At 36.2% G+C, this 21,082-nt stretch overlaps 1 protein-coding gene across 1 annotated transcript in view; it reads right to left on the bottom strand.

Moving 5' to 3' along the window:
• Positions 1 to 3,290: 3,290 nt before the first annotated feature.
• LOC136800083 (microtubule-associated protein futsch-like) overlaps positions 3,291 to 21,082 on the bottom strand; it is a 32,799-nt gene continuing 15,007 nt past the window's right edge. Inside the window, exons 10-26 of the mRNA XM_067056694.1 lie at positions 20,908 to 21,052; positions 20,263 to 20,393; positions 19,255 to 19,390; positions 18,824 to 18,916; positions 16,888 to 17,121; positions 13,251 to 13,784; positions 12,514 to 12,644; positions 11,872 to 12,048; positions 11,230 to 11,325; positions 10,707 to 10,892; positions 10,091 to 10,279; positions 9,452 to 9,687; positions 8,739 to 8,929; positions 8,107 to 8,223; positions 6,836 to 7,032; positions 5,567 to 5,747; positions 3,291 to 3,298 (exon numbers count right to left, since the gene is read on the bottom strand). Of these exons, the coding sequence (XP_066912795.1) occupies positions 3,291 to 3,298; positions 5,567 to 5,747; positions 6,836 to 7,032; positions 8,107 to 8,223; positions 8,739 to 8,929; positions 9,452 to 9,687; positions 10,091 to 10,279; positions 10,707 to 10,892; positions 11,230 to 11,325; positions 11,872 to 12,048; positions 12,514 to 12,644; positions 13,251 to 13,784; positions 16,888 to 17,121; positions 18,824 to 18,916; positions 19,255 to 19,390; positions 20,263 to 20,393; positions 20,908 to 21,052 (2,982 nt within the window). The remainder of the gene's footprint in view (positions 3,299 to 5,566; positions 5,748 to 6,835; positions 7,033 to 8,106; positions 8,224 to 8,738; positions 8,930 to 9,451; positions 9,688 to 10,090; positions 10,280 to 10,706; positions 10,893 to 11,229; positions 11,326 to 11,871; positions 12,049 to 12,513; positions 12,645 to 13,250; positions 13,785 to 16,887; positions 17,122 to 18,823; positions 18,917 to 19,254; positions 19,391 to 20,262; positions 20,394 to 20,907; positions 21,053 to 21,082) is intronic.

Genomic DNA, 21,082 nt, shown 5'->3' on the forward strand with positions numbered 1-21,082 from the left:
AACTTTGGTATCGTTGGAAAGCCTTTCTCTCAGCTACAAAAAATAGCAGATTTTTTCTCTGAATCTCAAGTGGTCAGGAGTTATGACCAAAAGACTGTGTATCGGTAAAATGACCTTTTCAAAACGTATATATACGTATTCTGGCTTCTAAGGGTTAACAGAGACTCAATTTTTTTTCCTTTTTCATTAAAATGCCTTTATCTACTTTCTCTTAGTACCAGTAGTCATTTTGGACTGTTTGGACCAGTTTTAAAGATTTAAAAAATTTTTATTAACCTTTAGAAGCCGCTGTCTTTTTTGAAAAAGGCCAAAAATTTCATCATTTTTTTCTGTAAATTTATTTTTTCAAAGGCAATTTCTCGACCAGGACAAAGGATTCAGGTATCAACTTTGGTATCGTTGGAAAGCTCTTTCTCTCAGCTACAAAAAATAGCAGATTTTTTTTCTCTGAATCTCAAGTGGTCAGGAGTTATGACCAAAAGACTGTGTATCGGTAAAATGACCTTTTCAAAACGTATATATACGTATTCTGGCTTCTAAGGGTTAACAGAGACTCAATTTTTTTTTCTTTTTCATTTAAAATGCCTTTATCTACTTTCTCTNCTTCGGATGTTCTTAACTTTTTGGGTTTTAAGCCTAAAAATCTTCTTAAAATGTTCTTATTTTCTGCATTTTGTGAGAAAATTGGTGCCATTTCTTATAAAATTGCGTGTTTTAGAGTCCACCAAGCCTTAAAATGTTCTTACAATGTTCTTAAATTTTTGGCCTCGAAGCCTTATGTTCTTATATACTTTGTTCTTATAAAAAAAAAAAACGTGTATCTAAATTTTGTTCTAAATACAGAATAGCAACAATTCCAAGATTTTAAGCACATAAAAAGTAAGACTAGTCAAACCACAGCACAATATTATTGAGAAAAGAAAACACAAAAAAATGCGAGACTTTTCTGCTTGTAGAAACAAGTTTTGATATTCGATCGCTAGATAATATTTTTGACAATCTACGTCAAAACATGAAATAACAGCTTTTTACGAGAAAAGCAGATGCTTATTAGCTTTCACTTTAACTTATTGTATAAAGAGAATTTTAAGCCACAGAAGTATTTTACTAGTATGTTTCGAGCGAGCAATATCTGAATCTGAAACTCAATGGCACAACGCCTCTTAGCCTGTTTATCCAAGTAAGTAACTTTTTGATGTTTCTGCGATCGATAAATCTTGGTCTACTTTGCACTTGTAAACCCAGGGTCGGCAAACTTTCAGCTTCGCGCAACACTGAATTAGCAATAAAGTACGCATGCACTTGTACGCATGTACTTTTGAGGACGGTAAAGTGACTGAAGCAATTTGGAATAACTCACAGTTCTAACCTGCAAAATCGAGTACGGTAAAAGTGCTGATTTACCGTCGTCCTCAATTGGTCAGGATCTAGTCAAATTAGAACCTTACCGTCTCCGTCGCTGAAAAACACACATAAATAAACTCGGAATCACGAATAAAAACAAAGTTTACAGCCTAGATCCAGGCTAAACGCTTTTGAGCCTCATTCTAATTCTACACAATACTGAGCATACCAGGATAATCACGACGACGGACGAAAAATGTTATAGGCTAGTGAAAATTCGAACTTTGATTGGTTGAAACTCACTAGCCTGTTAAATTTTCGTTCGTCGTCCTGATATTTTACCGGTTTACTTAACTTCACTAATGCTTTGTCTGAAATCCCTACCGATCAACAGTAGAATGAAAGCAAAATATTTTCACCAAAAAAACCTCTTGTCACTACGTCTCAAGAAGTACTTTTACACTTCAAATCATGTCAGCTACTCTTTTCGCAAATTCCATGATCCAATATTTTGTTTTGTTGACAAAATACACGTTTTCTATAAGAACTTCCAAATTTTTAAAAGCCTTCAGATGTTCTTAATTTTTTGAATTTTAAGCCTGAAAGTGTTCTTATCATGTTCTTATTTTCTCCGTTTTGTGCGTGATTTCCTAAGATATTATAGGTGCTTTAAAGTCAATAAAGCCTTTTATTTTTAATTTTCTGAACTTGTTCTTACCATTTTGACCATATGTTCTTATATAATTAGTGCTTATAAAAAATGTGTACTCTAGAAACCATCATCACGAAAAAATGTTCAGTTTTGTTTGTCTATCTGGTATTGAAATGTTTGTTTCTCACTGCTGCGTTTGTTAGGCTGTAGCATTTAGTTATTGTGATAGGGAAATACACGCTTTTTTTATAAGAATGGTGATTTTTTCAATTCATGATGAATATTCTTAACTTTGGGGTATCATTCAAAAGTTTTTTATTATGGGGAGGACCAACCTAGCCTAATGAGCATGAATACATACCTCGAGCAAAGAATTGGGCAGGGGGATGAAGGTTAAGCATATGCTGAGGGATAATGAATTTCAAGGTAAAAAATCCGAAAAACTGGCATTTTTATGGTTCATTTGTCAATCCATGATGATGTTAATGCTAAGCGTAGGGGATCCAAAAGGCCAGCATGGAGATTAAAGTACTCGAGGTAAAAAAAGCGTGAGTTACAAGAAGGCCCAACGGGGGATGTAAACAAAAAAAAAGAAAAACTTCCAAGCGAACACCAAGAGATTCGGCTTACCAGCAAATGTACAATGAAGAAAAATAATTTACATCAGGATAGGTAGCGTAGACAAGGGGGGGGGGGGCACAAAAAATTTGTGTAGGAGAGCAGATGTTTATGACACAGTAATTATAATTTTATATTATGAATAGATGATTACAGTGTCATAAAAATCTGCTCTCCTACACAAAATTTGCACCCCTCCTGTCTACGCTTCTGTTGGGGTATTTCTGGCTAATTTGACAGCTTTTGATCCTTAATTTCCAAAATTGTTCTCATTATTTGAAGTTTTGCTTTTCGGTGAATAAACAATTAAATTTGACACTGCAATTCTAGAATTCGAGATTTATATATTTTTAATATAAAACTTTTTTACAAAGTTCAATCGATCAGGGGGGGTAGGAATATTAAATCTTTTTGGAAAAAAAACGAAAAAAATCATAATTAACGATAAAAAAAAAATTAAAAAAAAGGGCGAATTCAAAACTATTAAAAAACAAGGGGGGAGAATTACAATAAAAAATACAAGACAGATACAACTTTTAAGCAATCAAAAAAATAAAGGAAAATAGGGGAAAAAATTCACTTAATATAAAAAGGTATCATCAGGGGGTAGTGTAAAAAACAATCCATGAAAAAAAGAAAACTAAAATAAACAATTACATCAAAAATTAAAATAAAATTAATATACTAAAAAAAAAAGAAAAAAAAAAAAAAAAAAAAAAAAAAAAAAAAAACAAAAAAAAAAAAAAAAAAAAAAAAAAACTATACATGAATTAAAGGCAAGAAAAAAATTTAAATTGCCTTAAAAAACTTTTTTTTGCACTAAAAAAGTTGATAAAAACATATTAAAACTGTCAAAAATATCTCTCGCATGTGACCTAGCCTAGATACAACGCATATAGCTAGGAAGCCAACAATATACAAAAGTGAGAGAAAATAAAAATGCACTTTTTATCAAAATGCATTTTATCTAAAGAGAATTAAAACCCTGTTTTTCATTTAAAATACAGTTTAATCTCACTGATGCATACAAACTTGATCAGCAACAAAAAACTGTATCCTTTAAGAAAATTATTGCAATTCAAAAAATATTGTATTCAGAAAAGCGAAGAAATTTTATAATTTTCATTAAAAATCCTAAAAAAGAAGAAAGGTTTTGCACCATAGGTAAGTAAAACTGAGTCAATAAATTCGAGAAAATTTCAAACTCTAGTAATGCACTTGTGCGGTCCCAAACAAAAATTGATCCAAATTTGGCCACACTAATTCCTTATTAGGAAATCTTTTCACCAAATAAGGAAATGAATACAACCAAATATGGTCACGTGATTTCTTTGTTTTGGATCGCACATGAGCATTTGCAGAATTTGAAATAAATCTCAAAAAAATTATAAAAATATAAATCCGAAGGAATTATGAGCAAGCAATGATGATAAAAAACTAATGAGAAAATCTTTCAAATAAATCCAAATTTGAACAAGAAAACCCAATGTATAAATTTTATTTGGAAAATAACTTTGAAATGAGGCATTTTACACTACAGCACGTTTTTTTATAAGAACAAACTATATAACAACATAAGTCTTCAATGGACGAAATGTAAAGAACACATTTTTAGGTTTAAAACTCCGAAGGCTTCAAAAGTTTTGGATCTTCTTATAAAAAAAAACGTCTTTGATCTTTCGCCTTTAATTCATAATGGGGACCATCTTAAAATTTGTGGTATTCCAAGAAACATTTATAGCATGCGATTTTCCTGTTCAAAAGTATACCATAAAGTCGTTGATTGACTATTACACCATTTGAACTGTTAAGACTAGGCTTTTGGACTTCTAACTTTGAACCAAGGTGGTGAATAGCAGTTAAATCACTCATGCTAAATAGGATCTAGAATCCAACGAACCCAACGTTGTCTCAACGTTCATCTAACGTTATATGGATGTTGTGAACATTAGATGGACGTTGAAACAACGTTGTGTGTCAGATGGGAAAACAGATCGAACACTAGACTTGACCAGACTTAGTAATTAGAAAACTACTGTTTTCAAGCTAGAAGTCCAAACATCTAGTCCTCCATAATTCTCATATCATAACATAAGAAAAACCTATCAAAACCAGGTTTCTTAGCTACAATATGGGACCAGTAAAGGGTTCCAACCAACAACACACGACTAGTGATTATCACCATGATAGACTAGTAGCTTTTTCTTTTTCTCTCTTGTGTGTTTTTTATCTTCTTTGTCTTGCCATTCTTTCTCGGAGACTCAATTTTTTTGGTTCACCATCATCATCGTCAAAAATATCGGCCCCTGCAACAAGAAGTAGATTTTGTTAAAGTCAGGGAGTTTTTGAAGGGTAAATCCAATGATTTCAAAGCCCCAAAATGAGCTAGCTACGAAAACACCTGGATGGTAAAAGAAGCCATTTATTTCCCATCCGAAACAAGTGACCCACTAGCCTAGAAATCTAAACCAGATTGATTCAGTCACTTGGTAAAAGCTGACGGTAAGTTGTGACTGAATATCAGTTTTTCAAGGCAAAATTAAAATTCCGCACATAAAAATCACGCGTCGATAATGCTATACTGCCGTCAGCCGTATCTCGACCTTGTAAAAACTGGCTTGGTTAACCAGGATAGTGACCCGCGTGGTTTTCACAAAAACACCAGATTGAAAGTAAAATTATCGCCAGATTGTGTGAAATATGTCGCTTAACAAAATGGAAAGGCTAGATTCAATCCATCATTCTAAATGCGGCGCAAATCTTTAAGGTGTTTTGACTTTCTCTTGCTTGAGAAAGTTTAACTCTCGCTAATTCGAAGTTGAGCAGGAAATCTCATTAGTTCGAATTACAGAAAGATTCGAATTATAGAAATCATTTTACGAGGGTTTCCCTTTGACAGGAACTGAGAAATTGTTCGAATTAGCGAGAGTCCATTATAAGTTCGCTGCTTACCACGGTCGCCAGATTTCGTTTCTTCATCAGTGAACCATTTCCCTTTTTCTTTCTCCTTCTCTTCTTTTTCTTTCTTCTTCTTCGCTTCTTCTTCTTCTTTTTCTTTTTGTTCTCGTTCCTCTCTCTCTTTCGCGCGTCGTTCGCGTCTTGCTTTGCGATCGGCTTCCGCGGCCGCCTCTTCCTGTAAAAACAGAAAAAAATCAAATATTATTATGAATGATAGGAGAAAAAATATATAAACGGGAACAAAAATTCGTTGAAAATTTCGAAAATTTGAATGATTAAGGTTTGAGAAAAGAAGAGAATGGAGAAGAGAAGTGAACCCTCCGAATCATCCGGAATGGGCCCTATCCCTGGATAGATACCTACCCTAGGATAGGGAAATTACCATACTTACCAAACACTGCTAACCCTGCGCTCGCGACACGACAGAGTTATTGGTGTATAGACAATGATACTCGAACTACACGGAAGGACATACATCTTCGCAGATGTTGAACCTATGAGTATCGTCACCACACCACAGGCATTGCCTGGTATACTCCCCATACTACGAAGAGCTCTACACAAGTCACACTTCCAGAACTTTCGAAAATCTATACGTGAAATGATTACTACTTATATTCACTCTCTCTTATAGGCCATTTCACAGTCGCAAAGAGTAATGGGTAATCAGGACCACTGCGCGCTAATGACGACTTACTATTGGTTCAAAGTTTCGAAGATAATTGCGTCTAGCCAACAGAAAACCATTTTGGAGGCACAATCAGTCCTGATTACCCATGATCTAAATCGATTGGGAAATGGCCTATTCAATCTTTAAGGTACTAAGATTGTTCTTCGAATTAGAGAGAAAGATTCGAATTATAAAGGTGAGAAAAATAGAGCAAGTTGACTGACTGGTGCTGTGTAAAAAACATGACCGTCTGGTACTACAATCATAGACAAAATATTTTTCCACTTGTCAACTTCGGATCTCAGGATTTAAAAGCTCAAATTTGCTCCAATAAAGCTTGGAATATAGCCTAGAAGCCACCGAACCCCTCCAAAATCGAAATATCCAATCAAAGAAAGCGAAAGTACTAAATTAGCAATTCTCGCCCGAACTTTAAATTCTGAAAAACGTTAAAATGCACTAAAATCTCAATATATATCGACCATGATTGTAACTTGGACGAAAACCACTTTATTGTGTAGTTAACACATAAAAATTTGGTTTTGGTGGAAGGTACTGACAGACCTGATACTGGCTATCGAAAAAAAATGTACCTCTTTTTCTCTTTCTTCACGTTCTCGTTGCCTTCGCGCACGTCGCGTGGCAGCATCGTCGGCGACGGGTTCAGGCTCCGGTGATTTTGCAGGTTCCAGCTCCGATTTCTTTTCAGCCGTCGCGAATGGGTCATATTTTTCCTCTTCGTCACGATTACGTCGGCGTCGCCGAACAGATGTGTCCGGTGGTGGAAGGCCTGGGACCGAAAGATATTTTTTTTAAGCAACTCCAATTTTCGGGTCAGGGATGGGGTTGCTTAACGTTCTAGCTCATTTACTGAAAAATTTGCTTTAACCACTACCCCTGATATTATACCTATATATGTCTATGCTTATTGGATCAAGGACTGCCATTTGGTATGCTTAGATTATCTTAAAATCTTTTATTTTATGAGATAGTACAAAATTGGCTAATTTCTGGGCTTAGCAACTTGGTTGCTCATATAAAAAAAACATGTACACGTTTTTTAAATCAAAATATTCAGGACTTTTTGAAGTCACGGTTTTTTTTTTAGTTTTAAGCCTAAAAATGTTCTTATTTTTATCATTCTGTGATAGCCTTCGTTGGCTTTCCTGATAAGATGGGTGTCAGCAAAGCCTTAAAATGTTTTTAACCTGCTCTTGATAATTTAGGCCATCGAGGCCTTAATATGTTCTTATATAGATTGCTCTCTAATGTTCTTATATACACGCTTTTTTTATAAGAATACACTTTATAAGAATGTCCATGATGAAAATGGCCAAAAAACTCAAGCTGAGAATGCCATTTTTAGAGCATTTTCAATCAAAAATTGTCAATTACCCTCGCAAGTAAGGCTCACTTCTTTCACAAAAATGCCATTTTATGCTTGAGACGTATGTACTAAATGTTAAATCTAGTCTGAATTAGGATCCTAACCTAAGAATGCTGTAAGAATAGTTTAGGATGATTTCCCAAAAAAATTAAGAATATCCATGATGGAATGGATTTATACCATTCTTATATAAAAAATGCGTGTAGATTGCTCTTTCTAGTCTTATGTTTAAAAATCTCGTAATCGTATCGATTTTCACACGATGCCCATGTGAAGAAATGCTAACTTCGCCAATTTTGTTGGAAAGCGATTTTACAAAGGTAGAGTTACCTCTCTGTCATTCGATTTTCAAGGGGAATTAGAATAGTAGAACGTCGAATTAGAGAGCGTCGACTGTGATACATCTTAAGGAATTGACCGTAAAGAACAAGCAAAGGAGACTCAAAAACATTTTTTTTGCCAGGGAATTTATTTTACCTTTCAAATTTTTGGCGGCGTTTCGTACAGCATTTAGTTCAGTTTTTTCGATTTCAGCGAAAGGATCAACTTTATCTTCTTCCATTTTTTCTTTGGTTGTTTTACGCCTTCTCGGAGCTAAAGTAAGAAATATGAAATATATTAATTAAGAAACTTAGTAAGAAAGGTAGTATTGAACTGGCCCGGGGGCGGGTGTTCGTGGGAAAAATGGGCATCGGATAATTTGCAGGCTATAAAAGTCTAACTTACACACTCAAAAGTCTCTTTACGGGTTCCGAAAGTTCTCCTTCTCAAAGGGTCGTGATTTTCAAAAGTTTAAAACAAAATTGAATGAAAAATTTGACGAAAGTTTTCAACTTTGGCTCAGACACACCCGTCACCTTATAAAACATAGCACCCCCAGGCACACAACCTTTGTTCAACATAAAACGTTAATTGGACTTCGAAACAACGAACCACGAAACTTCGAATAACCTGAATGCGATATGCCAAACCTTGATGTTGGCTTTTTCTCTCCCCTTTTCATGTTCTCATCACTCATTCCTCATAGACACTTCTTCTTTCCAAACTGTTTCAGCCCTTCACCAAATACTTTAGAAAACTCAGAGTAATTCTAAAAAAACCAAACCTACCTGTTTCAGGTTCAGGGAGGGAAGCTATTTTTCGCTTCTCCGATTCTTTTCTTTTTCTTTCTTCTTCTTCAGCAGCCTTCTTTTTCTCTTCTTCGTCACTTGATTCTTCCTCCTCTTCGCTTTCTTCTTCTTTCTTCTTCTCTTGTTCAGAAGGTTTGGTTGTTGTCTCATCTTCGTCCTCCCATTCATACCTGAGAAAGAGATGGATAGAGTTCATATTTTTATATAAAGGTAGCCCATACCATTAGGGCACCACTTTCAATAAAACTCCGGACGGAGATTTTGCTTGACCGGGATTGAGAAACCTCCTCTAGGGTATATATAAAGCTCGTTGGGTAAGACCCGGCTAAGCTGAGTTGAACTCATTACCCAGCTGGCACACAACGTTGTTTCAACGTTCATCTAACGTTATATGGACGTTATGAACGTTAGATAAACGTTAAAACAACGTTGTGTGCCAGCTGGGTACCTTGCCCACCTGATCTAATCACTTACTGTTGCTAATAAAGACTACTAACAATGCAGTCTTATCTTAAGGACTGTTTTCATATTATCTTCTATTACGGACAGATTCTTCCTCTTCCAAAAAGTTATCAAGTTTCTGAGTCCTTGGCAAAGACCGACTGGACCCGGTTGAACTTATAACCTTGCCCATTGTATCCAATCGCTTACTATCGCAAGTTTTATCTTAAAAACTGTTTTAAACAACATACATCTTCTTTCGTCTTCTAGGGACAGCCTCTTCTTCTTCCAACTTCGCGACCACTTTTCTTCCTCCTTCCAACGATAGCTTCTTTTTACGCGCTTCAACGTCCGCCAATTTGGCACGCTGTTCGTCTAATTTCTTTTTTCGTTCGGCTTCCTCCTTCTCTTCCTTTTCCTTTTTTGCTTTCTCTTCTTCACGGCGGCGTTCTTCGGCCGCGCGCTCGAAAATATCAACGCCTTCTTCCTGATAAATAAATGATAAAACTAGGATATAATTACACATAATTCAAGGCAGAAAGTGTTTTTTATTGGCATGAAATAATCATTGATTTGATGTCCAGTATAATTTCCATTTTTTACTTAAAAAAAAGGAGCTGTGACCGACCCTGGCTTCTCCAAGAAGTAAAATATCCACTGCGAAAGCCATTTTTAACGCCCTTAAATTTTCGTGAACGCCCAAACTACCAGGGTACCTGCTGGATGCACGACAAGATGAAAAGTTTTAATACTTTGAATTAAATTGTTTCTTAATTTCAAGAAGAGTATGTGATATCATGATAGCATAAACCAAGTATCAAAAGCAATAAAATATTTCAACGGGAAATAATTTCGCCCACGTGACCAAAATTTCGCCCGCGCGTGCGTACCTCTTCGTCCTCGCCATACTTCTTTCTGCGTCTCCGTGCAATGGTTGTTGCTGGTTCGTCCAGTTTGGCAATGTTTTTACTGACTCCAGAGAATGGATCATATTTTTCTTCTTCTTCTTTAGACATTTTAGAACGTCTTCGAACTCTGCCCGGCTCTTCTGGCTCCTCCTCAATTTTAATGGGTTTGACCTGTGAAGTAGAGGGAAAATCATAAGCATTAACCTATTAATTATAGCATAACCAAGGCTAATTTATTTCTTTTTCTCCCTTTGGTGATAGAATATACTTTTTCATAAATTACGTTACGAACATCACTTGCCTCGTTTTAAAATTATTGCCATGGTGAATAACTCCCAGCGGAACTTATCAAAACTACTTTCTATTCATAAAAAAATCATTTCATGTCTTAAGGGACATTATCACCATGGTAATTGTTTGAATACGAGGCAAGTGATGTTCGTGACGTAATTCATGAAAAGGTCTAAAATAAAGCACAAAGCATAACCAAGGCCAATTTATGCTAAAGATTACTTTTTTCCTTTAGTGATAGAATATTCGAAAAAATTTGAATTAACGCCGAGACGGTAAAAATATAATAGCAAATCCTCCTTCTTACCTTTCCAGTGACTTTTTCTTCTTCTTTTTCTTCCACTTCCTCCTCAACTTTTTCTTGTGTGACGTCAGCAACAGGCTCTTCTTCTTCATCTTCAAACATTTTCTCTTTACGCCTTCTCATTGGTCGTTTGGATTCTTCATCGTTTAATGCTGCGATCTTCACTTTGCCAAGTTTTGATCTCCAGTCCTTTTTGTTGAGAAAATATTGAAAATTTGTCAATACTTCGTTTATAATCCATAATACGGGATACTTTAAGCGTACAAACTTTCGCGAGCAGAAACTTTTGCGGGGTCGAAAAATCGCGAAATTTACGACATTTACTTTCGCGAAATTGAGGAAAAAATGTTTTTCGCGAGCATAAATCTTCGCGAATCGGTGGATGAAAATGAAAATTTTTGAGTGAAAATTGCCTTATAGGTGAAAAATATTCTTTAAATCTGATAAAGACAGTTCTTCGGGATATTACTATAATAATAAACAAATAACGGACAAAATAATGAGCAAAAAAAAAAAATGATCTTACATCTTTCTTAGGTTCTTCTTTCGGTTTTTCTTCCACTTTTTTCTTCGGCTCCTCAACTTTCTCGACTGGTTCAGGCTCTGGTTCTGGTTCTGGCGCCTGGTGTTGAAACAGAGAAAACAAATGTAAAATTAGAAGAACTTCCAAATAATTATTTTGAGGAGATGCACACAATTTTGAAAGATCTCAGTCTAACATTCCCAACATCCATATAACGTTAGGTAAACGTTGAAATAACTGGGATGAACTAATCAGGCAGCTGCTAAAGTATATTTCCCTTTGGATAATCATTAACGACTTTAGGTACAAACATTTTCAATAGAAAGTTTATGTATCTCGAATTCTCTACCGCTACGGTTAAAGTGGCGAGGGAAATGGCGAGTAAGGCAAGTAATGGTGGGTGAAAGCAAGTTCGATATTTGACGTACGGTATTATGTCAACTTTGCTTATACGGTGTTTTGGTGTTTTTCCCGTACAGAGCAAAGTAGACAACGACATGTCGCCTCTGGTGACGACCCGCATAGGCAGCCCCGTAACCGTAGCCGTAGAATATCTCCGATACATAATCTTTCTAATTAATAAAATAATGAAAATTGAGTGTTTGTAAAAAATCCATTAATCCATATGGTAGAGACAGACTATACCTTTTCTTCTTTCTTTTCTTCGAAAGCACCAAAGTCTAAGCCTTCTTCTTCATCTTCGCTCTTCTTACGGCGTCGGCGTCGTGTGACGGAAGTGTCGTCTTGTTGGAGGGAGGCGATCTTGACGGCCGGTTTCTTTGGCTCTTCCTTCTTGACTGGTTTGGGCTCCTCTTTCTTAACCTGTGGAATAATGACAGGAATATGTAAATTCGCCCCCGTGTATTCTAGGCTTTTAATCACATTGTCTGTGGACGTCAGAGACAATGCCAGGATATTATCCGGCGCTATCAGTAAATACCAAAAAGCCGATATACGCGTGGAAGCGAAGTTGAGGATTATGGTCTCGTAAATATGTCTAAGTCTGCCTGTTAGGTTATTCTTTGGAACATGTTAAATAATGTGGTTAATAAAATCTGTCAGAAATTTTTCATGAATTATCAATGTATTGGACAAAAAATTCCCAAGTACCGGTCATAAATGCTCGGACGAGTACCATTTTTTCGTCAAATATCGGTATACCAGTCCTTACTTCATCCTCGGAAACCCTCTATATGTATTCACTAGTTTGAATCTACGGGGCCAGTCACAAACAACAGGCGTGGACCGCAGATCCTAAAGGGACAAACACAAATTTATATAACACACCTCAGGTTCAACTTTCGGTTCTTCCTTGGTTTCTTTTACAACTTTCTTTTCTTCTTTTTCTTCGAAAGCTCCAAAGTCAAGACCACCTTCATCTTCCTCTTCGCTCTTCTTTCGGCGACGTCGAGAGATGGCTGAAAAAGAGTAAACTAAATGCTCACTAGATGATCAGTCAAGAAAACACATAGACTCAGAGACAGTCTACCTCATTACATCATTACACTTCTTAAGTATCTAACGCGGGTAAAAAAAGTGCAACAGTCACTTTATCAACGTACAAGGCAGTGTTTTTTGAAAACCATGGGTCAATTTTTGTTAGACGGTTATAATTAACATGACCTAGGTCAATTTGCGTTAATAAAGTGACAAATTAACCATGTGTAATGAGGTATTATTGTCTATAATATGTCCAAGTGAGCTCTAGTTTAGACGGTCAACTTTCTGCCGTACTTCCGTTCGATCTTAAAGACAGCAGAAAGATAACGGAAAGTTGATGAAATGAATAAAGATAGCAAATAGCAGAAGATAGCATTGCATTTAGACATTCGATTGTCTGTCGAAAAAAAAAAAAAAGAAGGGCATAAAGTCGACCTTTTAAACTAGAGCTAAATAACCATTCCTTGTTGTTGAAATCGATTTTCAAATTCAGGATATGGGAATGATTATAGACTTCATGCGCATGCTCAATGTTTGGCAATATTAAGGCAATATTAAAGAAACGCATGACTACACATAATTACATGTCTTCTCTTCTTGGAGTGACGCAATCTTGATGGCAGGTTTCTTCGGTTCTTCTTTCTTAATACTTTTCTTTTCCTCTTTAACCTCCTCGACCTTCTCTTCCTCTTCTTCTTCTTTTTCTTTTTCTTCCTTCTTTTCTTCAAATTCACCGAAATCCAAACCCCCTTCATCCTCGCTTTCACTTTTTTTCCGGCGACGGCGACCGATCTTTGAAGAATCTTCATTATCCAATGAAGCGATTTTTACAGCTGGTTTCATTGGGGCTTTCTCTTCGATTTTTTCGTCTTCTTTTTCTTCTATTTGTTGTTCTTCTTTTTCTTCAAATTCGCCGAAATCCAAACCCCCTTCATCCTCACTTTCGCTTTTCTTCCGGCGACGGCGACCGATCTTGTTATCATCACTATCAAGGGAAGCGATCTTAACTCCTGATGTTTTTGGAGCAGGTTTCTTCTCCTCGACTTTTTCAGGCTCTTTATCTTCTTCATCTTCTTGGTCTTCTTCTTCTTCAGCCTCAAAATCTCCGAAATCAATACCTGTCGTAAGATTTAAATTGAATATGTTTTCATTGTAACATGTTAACATTTTTGAGTGCGTTTCCAATGTGATGAGTGGAAGAAGGTGTTCCACTGGAATGATTGTAGTGAAACTTGTCTTCCCCGTGCAACAAAGTGGTCCAACAGTTTTCCATTCATGAGTTTAGTAAACAATCGGTATTTTGCGTGGCTAGCCATCTCAAGTGCAATGAGTGTGGTACACCATTTTCCAAATAACTTTTTCTTGGAAGTGATAGCTAACCATTTTTCAATCCGAGAGAGGTTACCTATCATGAATGTAACGTGTGTGGTATACTTTTTTCAAGCGGCTATGACGATGATCGGTATATGGTTAACTATTTCTAATGAGATGAGTGAAGTTAACCATTTTACCATTGATTTGATTTTGGATGTAATGGGTGTGGTAAGCCATTTTACCATTGATTTGATTTTGATGAAATGAGTGAAGTAAACCATTTACCCAATGACTTGCTTTTGAATGTAATGGGTGTGGTAAACCATTTACCAAATGGCTATGAATGTGATAGGTATATGGTTGACCAAATCGAATGAAATGACTTGCTTTTGAATGTAATAAGTGTTGGAAACCATTTTCCAAATAAATTATTCTTGGAAGTGATAGCTAACCATTTTTCAATCCGAGAGAGATTACCCATAATGAATGCAATGAGAGTGGTAAACAAAGCGACTATGACGATGATCGGTTAACCATTTGAATGTAATGGGTGTGGTAAACCATTTCGAATAAAATGGGTGTGGTAAACCATTTCCCAAGCGACTTAGTATGAACGAGACTGTTTATTGTGATTGACAATTTTGAATAAAATGAATGTTGTAAACCATTTTACAAATGACTTGATTTCGAATGTAATGGGTGTGGTGAAATTTTTTGGATGAAATGAGCATGGTAAACCTTGACTTGATTTTGAACGTAATTGGCGAGGTAAACCATTTTAAATGCAATGAGTGTGGTAAACCATTTTCCAAGCGACTATGAATATGATCGACGTGATTAGACATTTTGAATGTTATGAGGGTGGTACCGATATCCCATTGATTTCTTCTTGGAAGTGATCAGCGTGGTTAACCATTTCTCACTTAATGAGAGCTAAAGAACCCGTTATGAATGTAACGAGTGTGGTAAACCATTTCCGGAGCGACTATGAATATGATCGATGTTGGTGAATGAAATGAGTGTGGTAAACAATTTTACCAATGACTTACTTTTGAATGTAATGGGTGTGGTAAATCATTTTTCAAGCGACTGAGATGATTGGTGTGGATAACCATTTCTAATGAAATGTGTGTGGTAAACCATTTTATCATTGAATTGATTTTAAATGTAATGGGTGTGGTAAACTATTTTTCAAGCGACTATGCCGATGATCATATGGTAATCATATGGTTAAACATTTTGAATGAAATGACTGTGGTAACTAATTTCCAAAATAACTCATTTATGGAGATGATCAGCTTGGCTAACAATTTCTCATTAAGAGAGAGTTATGCATCATGAGCGTGACGAATATGGTTAACCATTTTGAATGGAATTGAGTGTGATAAATCATTTTTCAAGCGACTGCAATGATTGGTGTGGATAACCATTTCTAATGAAATGTGTGTGGTAAACCATTTTACCATTGATTTAATTTTGAATGAAATGACCGTGTTAAACTAATTTCTAAAATAACTCATTTATGGAGATGATCAGCGTGGCCTACCATTTCTCACTAAATGAGAGTTACTCATCACGAACGTGACAAATAGGGTAAACCATTATGAATGCAATGAGTGTGGTAAATCCTTTTCCAAGCGAACAAGACCGTGATCGGTTTATGGTTAACCAACTTGAATTAAATAAGTGTGAAACTACTAACAAAAAATGACTTTGAATGATTTTGAATGTAATGAGTGTGGTAAATAATTTACCAAGCGACTGCGATGATTTCTCACTCTGAGAGTGATAACCCATTATGAACATTTGTTATGAGTGGTAATTAATTTTGAATGAAATGAGTGTGATAAGCCATTTTCAAAAAAATTATTCTTTGAAGTAACCAGCGTGGTTTCTCACTCAACGAGAGAGATCAGATCGTCATTAATGTGATGAGTGTTGAAAACCATTTTACCAATGAACTGATATTGATTGCAATGGGTGCGGTAAACCATTTACCAAGTGATTATGACGATAATCAGTATATGGTTAACCATTTTGAATGGAATGATGAAAAATTTCAATGCGAAGAATGAGGAAAACTGTGGGAAGCTTCTCTTAAATACGACCAGACTATCTGGTTAGCCATCCTCACTCCATGAGATTAGCAAACCATCTTCGAGTGTAACGAGTGTGCAAAATTGTTCACTTGATAGTGTGATAAACCATTTCAAAATTGAACTGGTAAATGTAATAATTGGCAGGATAGCCTGTTATTAATCACGTTGTGTGATCGCAAAGAGTAAAACACAAATTCCAATGTAAGGACAGGGACCAAATAATAGAAAAATGCGGGAAACATTCAAAGTGCAAGTGATTTGGTAAAAATATAGAGTGGAAAAATCTAGGCATACATGAAAAAGAAGCAATTTTGAATGCCCATAATGTAGTAAAACATTTTCAGAGACAGGCACAAAGTTTTTTCATTCTCCTTGTTTTGAGTGCAAAGGATGTGGTAAAACATTTTCACAAACCTTTTCTTAATGCTTTGAATACAAAGAGCGTGGCAAAATATTTTAAGGAGCATTCTTTTAATTTTAATGTATTTTAATTCTTCATCCCCGCTCTTAATGCTAGGAGTGTGGTAAGAAATTTTCACGGATATTTTCTTAATGTTTCGAGTGCAAAGGATGTGGTAAAACATTTTCACAAACCTTCTTCTTCATCACCGCTCTTAATGCTAGGAGTGCGGTAAGAAATTTTCACGGAAATTTTCTTAATGTTTTGAGTGCAAAGGATGTGGTAAAACATTTTCACAAACCTTCTTCTTCATCCCCGCTCTTAATGCTAGGAGTGTGGTAAGAAATTTTCACGGAAATTTTCTTAATGTTTTGAATGCAAAGGATGTGGTAAAACATTTTCACAAACCTTCTTCTTCATCCTCGCTCTTCTTTCGTCGTCGGCGTGACGTGTTATCATCTTCAATAGATGCGATCTTCACACCACTCGTTTTCTTCTTCTCTTCAACCTTCTTTTGATTTTCCACTGGAGGAGTGTCCGTGGTTTCATCCTTAAGATATTTCCCCACTAAACAGTCCAAAATATTCCCGCTTCCATTGGTTGACTTGCTTTCTGCATCTTCATTGTTGTTAGGATCTGAATCTTCAAACAAAAGTTGGATTCATATAAAATAGTTTATTTGGATTTGTGTGTGTATGTGTTTGATGATTGTGTTTCGTAAATGTATTGAGTTTGGAGTGAGTTCTTACGTTCTTGTTAGGATCTGAGCCTTCAAGCAAAAGTTGGATTCATATAAAATTGTTTATTTGGATTTGTATGTGTATGTGTTTTGTGGCTGTGTTTCGTGTATGTGAACGAATATTTCGAGTTTGATCGTACGAGGATCTTGTTAGGATCTGAGCCTTTAAACAAAAGACGAATTTTCAGGTATTTGAGTCTTCAGACGAAAGCCAGAAGCATCTCTGCTTGCATACAAGTAGTATAGTGTATGTGTATGTCTTGTAAATGTGTCGCGTTCGAGTTATGTAATTCCAGGGCCTTCATGTAAGCATAAGTAAAGAGGAAGCATGGGGAAAAATTGTACGGCTTATATCTTATAAATCTGTTGTATGTGTCTTGTGTATTGGTGTTTGAGTGTCTTGTAAGTAAACTTGACGAGTTTGAGTTTCTAGGGTCTTCATTTGTATGGAAGCGCGTCTGTGCGACCGTAGCATGAAGGTAGGGCATCCAGCTACGGTGCACAAGGTTGTGGGTTCGATCCCCAGTCAGGTCATACCAAAGATTCCCAAGATGGTACTTGATGCCTCTCTGCTTGATGCTTAGCAACTAAAGAGACGGATCAATGGTAAGTGGAGAAATCCAGGGAAAAGAGTGGCGCTCTCCACTACCTTCGGGTAGATAGCTATAGAAAAGGGAGCCTTCGGGCCTCCCTCGACTGCGGTCGCAAGCTTACTTACTTAGTATGGAAGCACATGCCAATTGCACGAAGCAACTTCGATATAGGTGTAGGTTTGACTTTTAGTGTTGTGTATGTATACATTTCGATATTAGTCGAGTGTATGAGAGAAGAGCTCAATTTCAAGACAGTCCATGGTATTTTTCGTGCATTTTGAATGAGCATTTCCATGAAAAAGGCATAAAAAAAGAGCGTCTTTTAAAAGTGTATTTTGCTGGTTTCGCTTTTTGTTGTGTATGTGGCGTATATTGGGCGTGGTTGTATATGTATGTTGTATATTTTGTAGATCGTTTGTGTATACAAGTCTAAACTGAATAATACTATCTTTTTCCGGAGCCTTAGAGTATAGACTTCTAAAAATCCCTAAGGAGCCAAATCAAAAAAGGCTGGCTTATACTTTACTACGCAAAAATGTTAGTCCCTTTTCAATAGAGTGTTCTAGAGCGTGGATAATGTGTATAAGATAACATTTCTAGGAAGCTTTCTACGACTAAACTAGCCTGGGAAACACCTATAGGCTTTATGATAGACTGGATGGCGTCATAAAAGTGTCTATGTCACCAAAACTTCAACCATAAATGAATTCTAGTCTACAACAAGAACTAAACTGAAGTAATAATGTAGAAGGGAAGAGAAGTGGATTTTTTTGGAGAATGTCTGTTAAGTATATGATGAAAGTGGGTTTGGTTTGGTTTGTATCACCAAAATTTATAAAGTAACTTAAATGAATAAGATAACAGTTCGCATATAAGCAGCTATGTAGTAGGGGGACAAACCCTTAGGAGCGTCGCATCATTCGTAGGAAGCAACCGTAATAATGGATACTAAAGATTAGCCCCCCCCCCTACTATGTCCGGTCTATTATTGAGTAGATGAAAATTTTCTTACCATCTTTTTCAGCTTTGTCTTGTTCGTTCATTTGTTTGAAAAGTTCTTTTTGTTTTCGTTCCCTTTCAGCTTCTAATTCTTCCACTTTTGATCCTAAAGAGAAAATGTGATTGGTTAGAAATGACGTAATGTGAAAATCCAACAAACTTTCTAGGTTTGAAATGACTTAAAATGAGAGTGAGAGCTCAAGATTGGCTAGGATATATCAATTATGATTTAATGATAAAAAATATTTCCAAATCCTAAAAACTCTACTTCGTTTTACGTGACACAATAGGCCGTCTAGTGTTTTTATCAATGAATCCGAAAATAACCGATTTATTGGTCCATATAATAAATTTCAAAGACCTACAGAACCTTTTCATCGCAAGGATTTAGTGGACCAAGGTCACAAAAGGTCACAAAAAAGATGGAAATTAAAAGTATCATACCTTTCAACTTAGCTTTTCTTTGAGCTAACAAGTCGTTAATGTTGAGCGGTTTTGCGACAGCATTTCTTAAGTCAGAACCACGTGATTCTCTTCTAGTGTCATTTTCTAAATCGATTTTGCTTCCCATCTGCTCAGCCTAAAAAAAAACAGCAAAAAAAAAAAACATATTTATGTTATGTAAAGCACACATAGTAAGTAAGTCTGCGAGGTCGACCCGAAGGCTCCTCTTTCGATAGCTAACTACCCGAAGGTGGGGGAGAGCACCACTTAATTGCTAAACATCAAGCAGAGAGGCATCAAGTATCATTTTAGGAATTTTTGGTATGACCCGGCTGAGAATTGAACCCACAACCTTGTGAACCGCAACCGGATGCTCTACCACTGCACTACGGCGCACATACATAAACTCGCAATTGTATCCCGAAAGTGAGATGTTGTGAACGAGGGTTCCCGGTGTAATTCTGGTGGAATGTTTTAGTTCGTGTCAAGCCAGATCCGAGTAAACACCGTAAAAAAAATCTAAAGACTGTCTAAAAAGTCCTAGATTATAAATTCGCTATCCACGTAAAATATCGATAAAAATATCGATTCTGATCTATATCAATCCGTTTTAGACCTTTAAGTTTCGAAGCACTTTGGCTTTAGGGCCGTTTTTGTAAACTTAGATTGAATTTCTAATATGCCTGAAAGGGAATTTTGCTCAGTAAAGCTGACAATTAATTAAGCTTCTTTGGATCCGGTGGGTGTTCAGAGGGCGAAGCCCCCGGAAGATTTTTGAATATGTAGATAATATTAATTAATTAATTAGTTAGTTAATTTTGCTAGAAAAGTTCTCGTCTATTTTGGATTGAATTTTCAAAAAGTATTGAGTATTTTGGCAGGTATACAGACATAAAAAAGTGCTTAGAAAAAGCCCTGCTAAAAGAAAAAAATGTAAGGTTCATATCAATGACGACACTGTAGACAGTGCAGCATGGTTTACAAACCAGATGACGATCAAAAACTAACCTTAGACTCAATAAGTCCTCCAAGACCACGTCTATTTTTTACTTTGATCCAAGGTTGAGGCCATGGGTCGCGAATTTTGCATACGGCTTTCAAGTCGTATACGTCTTCCCCTTGTCTACGTTTTTGACGTACTGTAAAAATAAAACAATTAAAGTCAAGACCAGAAAAGAAAACTTTAAAAAAAAGGGACAACAAAAGAAGTTGACTAAATGACCCAAGGTGCGTCTCTATGCCGATAAAGCATAAATATAATTTCTGAACATCTGAGCTCGAACGGCACAAAAGGAAAAAAACTTTGTCCTTTCTTTTGTTTAAAAAAAGTTAAATGATTTCCTTTAATATCAAACACTAGTCTAAGTGTCCGGAACTAAAGCTAAGTCAACAAGTAAAGCAATGGTTTTTTCATGAGGCTGATGTTCGATCGTGTTCGATTCACTTTGAATCTTGAAAGGTTGCTTCAAAGTTCATCATCTAACGTTAAATGGATCTTATGGACGTGAGATGAATGTCGAAACGAGGTTGCATTTGTTGTAACCAAGTTGGCACACTTAACGTTGTTTCGAAGTTTATCTAATGTTCACAACGTCCATATAACGTTAGATGAACGTTGAGACAACGTTGTGTGCCAGCTGGGTATATACTCACAAGCTTCATTGTGTCTGATGATAGCTCGATCAGCTTTATTTCTTGGTCCCGGTGCTTTGAACGAGTATCCGAACTTCAAAATGTTTTCGTTTTGATCGATGGCTGTTGCCATACATTCTTCACCATTGCCACCGAAAGGTTGTTTCTAGAATGGAAACCAGGTTATATTATGAAA

The sequence above is a fragment of the Clytia hemisphaerica genome, unplaced genomic scaffold (assembly GCF_902728285.1).
Source record: "Clytia hemisphaerica strain Z4C2 unplaced genomic scaffold, Clytia hemisphaerica genome assembly, whole genome shotgun sequence".
Classification (NCBI taxonomy): domain Eukaryota; kingdom Metazoa; phylum Cnidaria; class Hydrozoa; order Leptothecata; family Clytiidae; genus Clytia; species Clytia hemisphaerica.